General features: G+C 38.0%; 1 protein-coding gene across 1 annotated transcript in view; it reads left to right on the top strand.

Moving 5' to 3' along the window:
* LOC107701621 (cytosolic carboxypeptidase 4-like) overlaps positions 1–8,542 on the top strand; it is a 237,154-nt gene that overhangs the window by 96,076 nt on the left and 132,536 nt on the right. The window contains exons 8-10 of the mRNA XM_016503665.1: positions 2,345–2,382; positions 6,941–7,149; positions 7,473–7,641. Of these exons, the coding sequence (XP_016359151.1) occupies positions 2,345–2,382; positions 6,941–7,149; positions 7,473–7,641 (416 nt within the window). The remainder of the gene's footprint in view (positions 1–2,344; positions 2,383–6,940; positions 7,150–7,472; positions 7,642–8,542) is intronic.

Below are 8,542 nucleotides of genomic sequence, written 5' to 3'. Positions count from 1 at the left end.
GTGCGAAAGTCACTTTTGGCTCTCTTTAGCATGCAGTATTTACTGCTCACTAATCAGTATAAGCAAGAATATAATTTTTACATTTTATATATTTTGCGATTATGCATTTCACCATTTAAACACTTCAATGAACTAATCAGTCTGGGAAAGTTGCACTTTCATATCCAGTATCCCTCTTTGCAGAACTGTTTTGCCCACGCTGAAATCATGTAAACTCAGAGTATAAATGTCACAAGCTGTTCCATCCATCCGCTGACAGCACTTCAGTATCACTTGAAAGAGTATATATCTGTAATACATACATGGGCTAAAAATGGCCTCTGAGGCCTTTACAGTGCGCTGCAAAGAGTTCGAACCTACGTTAAGAATTTCTCTCTGTTCACTCTCTGATGAATATGAAAAAAATACTCAGCGCACAGGCGGAACAGATCAACAGATCTTCCATATTGTCAAATTTGTCTGCTTTGGCTTTCTGCTGACAGCTCGGCCTCATAGCTCAAATCCCTGCAGAACATCTGCGCACTGATGCTCGTAGTACTGACTGATACCGCGTGTCATTTCAAAGAACCGACAAGCCGTTAGCGTGGGGAAACAATGGCATTTGCCTGCCTCTGAAATTGCAATACGCCACTGTTTGCATTAATGTCAGCAGCATGACTCAAAGACTCCGACAGCGGCAGAGGCGAGATATGATATGATTTCTTTATGGAGCTCCCAGTGTCCACAAACAGAGAGGCTGCGGGTAAAGCGGCTTGACTATCCTGAGGACAGAATAGCGGTTTTGCGTCAGCGAGCTCCTGTCTGCTACACCGCTGGGCTGTTTGTGCTCTCTTGCGGTTGGTGAACAGGGAGTGACATATTGTCTCTGTGATAGAGACCTAACAATGTTGTGCACTGTAGGGGTATGGCTACATACTGCAGTAAGTCAATGAGCTTTTCAAGATTTACCATGTCATGTGACCAGAGAAACAGAGAGAGAGAGAGACAAAGTCTTGCCTAACCGAGCCTCTCTCTCTGTCTGTCTGTCTATCTATCTGTTTATCTGTCTCTATCTGTCTGTTCGTTCGTTCTTTCTGTCCATCTATTTACCACAATTCAGTCCATGAATTCAGACATTCTCCATTCATATGAAATTAGAATTTGCCTATTTTATGTGGAACATTCACCAGATGGTCCGTGAACAGACTATTTGAGTCTGAGTCTAGGTCAGCAAACAGTAACAGAGTCTGATAGTAGAATGACAAGGGTAGCATTTAAAGCCAAATACCCCCATGTAGATAATAGGCCCATTGCTGTTGCTCACAGTGCATGTGTTTTCAACACACGTGGTGTTGACATTGATCTGCTCAGTGTCTTGTCTTGATCCCAGCGGCGACGATAATGCTGTCCATCGCTGCAGTGTGACCCCTATCAACAACTCTGAGATGATTCCAATTGTGATGTGTTGAAAGTTGAAATTGGCTTGATAGCTCTGTTTGTGAAGATGGCACAAAGGAGACCGTTGCGCCGCACACGCCTAGAACCAAGATTTGTATTTTTTTTATTTTTTAGTTGTAGAAAAGAACCCAAGCGTACAATAAGACGCACAATGAAATGATTAATGAAGTGAAATGAGAGGTATGTTAGAATAGTATGTCTTCTACAGTGCGAAATGGGATTTGCACAAGGAGAACATGCTTCTGGCTCTGAAAATAACCAATAATAGCTCTGATTTTAGGGTTAGGCTTTGATTGGTTGGGTTAATCGAAGTAAAGCCTTTCTTTGGCTCAGTCTCAAATGCACCACTTGATTTGGTCTTACACAACATTATATGCAGCAAAGATGTAGATGTAGAAAGCAGAGAGCCTTTCTATCTATCTATCTTTCTTTCTTGATTAAGCTTTTTCTTAATCTTTATTTTCGGCTTTTCCATCTCAGAAGCTCAAAAACGTAGCTTGCTCTCTCCTCATATTTCAAGGCATTCGATTTTGTCAATCCGACAGGCCGGTGGCGATATTTATTGGCAGATTGTTGCAAATCCATTCATAATTATTCTACGTTTGCCCCGTTTGTATTGGGTAGAGGAATATGGAGACTCTGCTGAATCAGCAGCCCTGTCGCTGCAAAATAAATGCTTATGATCACAATGACAGGAATCTTTTTTTTATTTTTTTTATATATATATTCAAGGCGGCAGCCTCTCCACCACCCCGCCAATGCTAAGTGCAGCTGGATGTGTGCCCACGGTACTTAGCTTTATGCGTCTTCGGAGGGGGATAGAATGGTGCACACATGACGCAACTGCAGAAATGAAATGCCTCATATACATTTTGTAATGTCAGATGTGTTTTCTGTTGTTTCACAGGGCAGCCGCTGATGCTTTTGCTGCAATGTTATGCTCAAGTAAGTTCCTTTTGCTTTAACTTTTGTAAACATGCTGGGGCATCACAATAATGTTTCTGGAGACAAATTCTCCCAGCATGCTTGGCTTCAAAGCTCTGTTCCAAAGGTTTTATATTTGTGTTTTTATTTATTTTAAGGTTTGCTGTCTACTTTATATAGTGCATACATATTTTAAATAATATATAGTATCACTTTTGCAATTTTTTAAAATCCTTTTAAACATATACACATACATACAGGTTATAAATTATGTATGAAATGAATAAAATATATATTTTTATTATTCTCTCCGTGTATGTATGTATATGTGTGTGTGTGTGTGTGTGTGTGTGTGTTTTAGTCCACGCTACCTGCAGTTAATCTGTCGTCCTGCAGGGGTCAGTGTGACTCTGTGAGTCCCATCCTTCTCTCTCCCATTGAGAACACAGCCGCTGCACCTGTTGAAGCTCTGCAGTCAGCGAGCCTGTGAATAACGCAATGCTCTGTGGGGCTTTTAGGAGCCTGCTCTAAAAGAAACACATCTGGCCAGTGATGCCACAATTAATTCTCCTCGGTTTAGCAAAGCTAAGTTGTCTGTGCCTTTTGTCTGCGCGCTTTTTATTTCTCCGGAGGACGTGGCGAGAGCTTGATAATCATCTAACGTGGCCATATTTCCTCCAGCGAGCTTTGCAGAAGTATTGTCATGTTTTATACACATCAGATATGCACTGCGACATTTGTACCAGTGATTATAAGACACAGAATCTCCGGAGTCCACGATGACAGGACATTTCCATATTCTGAGAAATCATATTCCACTGTATTCACAGACCCTGCTTTAAACTCCTAGAAGCCCTCTGGCTACATTAGCAGCACCAAAAAATCCTTCAAGAAGTCCAAGCCTGATAGAAACCATCGCAGACATTAATATTTCAGATTGCTGTATTTGTGCAAGTCATAGAACTGCAGTGTTTTTAAGTTCATGACTCCCATACTGGGAGTTCAGGAGGGATACAAGCCAAGGAAGTATTCACAACACAGGCTTCGGAACTACCCAGAACAACGTGAAAGTGATGTTCTTTTTTCCCTTATTTCCTTTTGTAATTCCATCACTGATTGTTTTGCGCGCTCGTGGAAGTAAATACCGCTGACCTTCATTCATATCACAAACACTCCCGCTGCTCTCCGTTACGGCTTCCATTATGTGCACTGATCGCACAGCGCGATTGGCCGCTTTCCAACCCCTTCATCAGAAGCAAGGAGACTTTGGGCAGAGAGTCCAGCGAACTCCCTCGCATGGAGCCCCCTGCCCCTTCTCTCAGCGTCTTCGGCTGGAGAGATTTATGGAGGAACCAACTGAATACTGAGCTTGGAGGATTTCTCTTAAAACAAGGAGAGTGGAAATTCTTTTGACAGATTCGCAGGCGGGCTTTCAAACATTGATTTAATAATGTCACTTCAGTCCTGGAAAGAGATCAGCGGAAGACACACAGTGAATCTGAAACAAATCCTCTGCTCAGACAGATAGAAACAATGCAACCAAAACGAGCTAGAATTGAAATGGCATTAAAATGCATCACTTTCCATTTGGAATAATACCAAAATGGCCATTTAATTGTAACTGTTTCCTGTGCAACCGTTTTAGGTGTTTGTGAGGTCCCAGAGGTCGACTTGTAAATACATTTGCATAAGACATGGGTACAAAAATACCTCCATTTAATTGTACACATGAACTACAATTTCCACTTCACCAATAGCATTATGAAGAGCTGTTTCTCTGTTTGTAATGCTATTATTGAATTTCTGAAACCACAAAGCAGATCAGAATTAAGTAGTTGGTCCCAATTGGACTCAAGGTTTTGTGCAGTGCTGCAAACATGTAGTTAATTTGAATAAGCAGTTGATGGGTGTTTGCAACCTTTTCCAGGTTCTTTTATGTATGATATATATTTTTTTATAATTTTATTTTAATATTATTTAACATTTTACTTTTTTGTTTGACATTTTTTAATTTTATATCTATATTTATACTGTTTATTTTTATATCTTTATTTAAACTATATTTATATATACTATATTTACTCTTAATATTTTAACTTTTTTTTTTTTTTTGATATATAAGGCAGCTTTGCCTGAATTTTTTGGCATAGAAGGCAATCCAATAAGCAACAAACTCTGTGAAAAATCCACCCAAAGGGGCTGGCAAAACCAGACTTTTTTTATATTAAAAATTAATTTGTGTAATCTATGTATTTCTATGCTTATTCCAGTATTGCCTTGTTAGATTAGCAACATGCTAATGCCAAACCCTAGCAGACAACAAACAAACAAGGTTTTGAAATAAAGTCGTAAAGAAAAAAAACAACTCCAATCAGCTCTGAATTAAGCGTTAATTCATTTAAAACATTGAATACTAAGCACAGCAATGATGTAACCCTTTTTGTTTGGTTCATCTAAAGCGGTGATTAAATGAGGTCGCTTTTTGAATTCGTAGTGGACAGCTTGAGTTTATAGTAAAATGGCCATTTTGATATTAAATATCAGAAGTTAATTGGGTTGCTAAGATACAGATTCTTGGCATTAACAAAGAATTGCGTCCTGGTGTTTTATTGCTTCTCATTCAGTATTCTCAATTAGAATTGACAGTAAATATTGTACATGTAAAAAGGAAACCTAATTGTCACAGTAAGATGAGTAACAAATGTTAGACTCGATCTGCTTGCTAGTTCACTTCACTAGTCTTTGCACACAAAAAATATATATTTAGTTTTATTTCATATTTTATATTTATGTGTGAATGTCATTATAGATGTATTGTTTTTCTTAATAAAAAATAAAGGCCAAACTCATATTTCATAATGCCACTGTACATTTAACAGATACAACAAAGATGTATGATGCATGTTACACAGCGACGTTATTGATACTAGCTATATTGTGTGTGACCCCGTAATTGCATCGCAAGTAGTCGAGTCATCAGTGTCCTAATATTTAGTAGAACAAGACCCTAGCTGGCCGTATTCTTGTTCATGATATACTGATTGCCGACATGGAGAATAAGGGGTGCTATGAGACATAACTGCGCTTAACTCAGGCACCAGACCTATCACTGGCTTAAAGAACGGAAATTAAATCTTAAGTCCATCTTGTTTTTTATCTCATTTAACCTTTTGTGCCATACTGAGAAATCTTTTCGCTCTGACAGGCAGAGTCACATGCTTTTTTTGTGCCCTCTCCATCATCCCGGTGTTATTGCATTCTGTTGATATGGCTCTTTAGTGCCCGAATGATGTATGTTCTTATTACATTTTATTAATAAACAGCACAACAGAGCGTGACATGAGAAAGTGAGAGCAAAAGAGAGGTCAATTTGAATATGAATGATACATACAGATGCTTCCAATAAATATTAGCCTATTTCTAACTTTTGGTACATTAAGACCCAGACAAATAATAACGCTATTGTGCATGAGCAAGGTTGTTGTTTTTTTTAGATGCATATTCTGCCAGCAGTGGTAATAAACAAAAGTAGAGTCATTTCTTTAACGTTACCACTTCTGTTTTTTCCAACAAGAAGTGTAGCACAAGATAAACATGCTCCTATATTTACCATATTTAGCATTGTCCGATTTGTTTTGGCAAGTGTTATCAGTTTGTTCAGGTGGTTTTATTCAACTGGTTCAAACCGTAATGATTCAATGATTCACAGAAGTCTCTGTTTGTCATATTGCTTCTTTTTTTAGTGCAAAATATTTAGTTTGCTTTAGCTGTTAGCAGTTTGTAGTGTTGCTATCTGCTTTTAATATGATTAGCATTTAGCTTGGTAAGCTACCCCTGATAGCACACGTACATCCCGGAGACATCTATTTGACGTCTGCATTTACATCTGCAAGACGTATTTTTTAGAGTGTTTGCTCATCTGCAATACGTCTATAGGACGTTTCCTATCAGATGTCAAATAGATGTTTAGAAAACGTCTTTAAGATGTTTATGATTTAGAATGTATCTAAAACTGACATCTTAAAGTTGTCTATCAGATGTTTGTACACAGCAGATGTTTTCTAGATGAAGCGATCTTTAACAGACATCTTGCAGACGTACCTGTGCTATCTGGGTGTAATACTGTCCGATTAATTTTAGTGAATCAGTTTGTTTTGATGGTTTGTTTGTTAACAGCTTGTAGTGTAGCTAACTACTGTTATTACGATTAACATTTAGCTTGGAAAGCTACAGTTGTAGTAGCTTCTGTCTGCAAGACGTATTCTCTGATGAAACATTACATTTTTAGGCTGTTGGTTAGGCTGAACAGTAAATATCAAATCAGCTGTTTTTCAGTAAACTTTGATCTCTGGCTTGAATCAATTCTTAAGGTGAGGTTTCATTAGGCGAAATTTTTCGGCCTCACACAAAATTCCTAATCACGTGTATGGATTTCATTGCCGAAAATTAGCAAATTAATGCTAAATGTGACCACATTTTTACTGCTTTAGGGAGAATCTTTATGTTTCTGGGTAAAAAAAACAACAACTTTTTCGTCTATTATAAAGATATTGAATGTTCTCTTCATGTTCTTCTACAGAGGTCAACTGTCGGACTGCCATCGCGAAAGGCTACATCGCAGATCTTCTGAAGCTGTACGAAGACTGGCACAACAATGACGTCAACCTTACGAACATTCCTATCCTTAGAGCCCTACTTCATTGTCTGCAACGTGCCGCCAACTCAGCTGTCGGCAGAGATGCCCTGGTCGCTGAAGGTGGCATTAGTCTTCTCTTCCAGACCACTCAGGTGATATTTTGGCCCACTATTTGGTCCCAAAGTTCTCGTTATTTGTCATATCATGGTAATTTTTTGTACTTTGGTACTTTTTTTTTTACTACTTTCTGTAATTACGTTTCTCTGTTCCTGATGCTTTCATTTTTGCCCTTTGAATCGTACTGTGCTTTACTTACTAAGTAAACTGGCTCTAGACATTACCATGCTCTGTCTGCTAATGTGCTGTAAAGAAGCAATTTTTTTCTTCTGATGCATATTTTGCCCAGAGGAAATGTCACTTAGAAATCACATGTAGCACCTTGAAGTATTTCTAACCGATTGCATTTCATCTGAAGACCTGCTTGACCATGAAAGGCCTTGAATCTCTGGTGGAACCGGTGATCCAGCTGATGAGGAAGTGCAATCCCAAAGTCCCTCTTCCACTGACCTCAGATAAGAGTGCCTTCAGCTTTCCTCTTCCTGGGAGGCCTGTCGATGACTGGGATGCTGATTTAGGACTTTACGGTAAGGTTTATGTTCCCTAGGTTTTTAAGCCAGGTTCTTTATTACACTGCCAAACACCCAACAGTTACTATTATTCTCCTCTCACAGTGTGTCCGTTAGGGACGCTGAGTCTGTCCCACTAGAGATATTTAGCCTTTACACATTGCCTTTAGCTATTAGTGCCTGACAAAGTCCTTATTGGCCAGGCCAAATTTGCAGTTGTTATCACATAGGCGCTGAGCATTTAATGACTCTAGAAAATTCTTTCAATGTCAACACAATATATAATATCCAATTTTACTCTATTAGACTTTGATAGCAAGAATAGTATAATCAGAGTACGTGAGTTGGGAAAGTTCAAAGTGTTTATATCCAGACCACTCACTGATTCCCTCCAAGCATCAAATTGTTTTCTAATAAATTAATACAATTATAAACAAATATATGGACTGGATGAAAAACAAAAGGCTGATTATTTTGGCAGTGGATGCATAACCATGTCTACACTTGAAGTGAGCAACTTGATGCAATACAACAAAGCAAAAGTTATTATATATACAGTATATATATATATATATATATATATATATATATATATATGAAGAGTTTGGTTCCAAAACGCTATAAATCCATTTTATCTTTACCAAGAAAGTGGCAAGATGAAAACCACTATTTTCTGTTTCAAACTTTCACATAGCATCTTTAGGTTATGATAACATTAACAATTCAAATCCAGATTTTGGTTTTCAAAGATTTTGTATAAAATCCCAAAATGCAATAAATCCATGACACTTTTTTTTTCTTCAAAATGCAATAAATCCATTGAATCAATATAAAAGTTATTTTTCATATTGAAACTGTTGAAAATACACAACATAGTAAGTTGATCCACATATGACAGCCTCTGAACTTGGTCAATACT

The sequence above is a fragment of the Sinocyclocheilus anshuiensis genome, unplaced genomic scaffold (genome assembly GCF_001515605.1).
Source record: "Sinocyclocheilus anshuiensis isolate Anshui unplaced genomic scaffold, SAMN03320099.WGS_v1.1 scaffold729, whole genome shotgun sequence".
Taxonomy (NCBI): domain Eukaryota; kingdom Metazoa; phylum Chordata; class Actinopteri; order Cypriniformes; family Cyprinidae; genus Sinocyclocheilus; species Sinocyclocheilus anshuiensis.
Note: the sequence above shows the minus strand (reverse complement) of the source record. Positions and strands in the feature narration are given on the sequence as shown.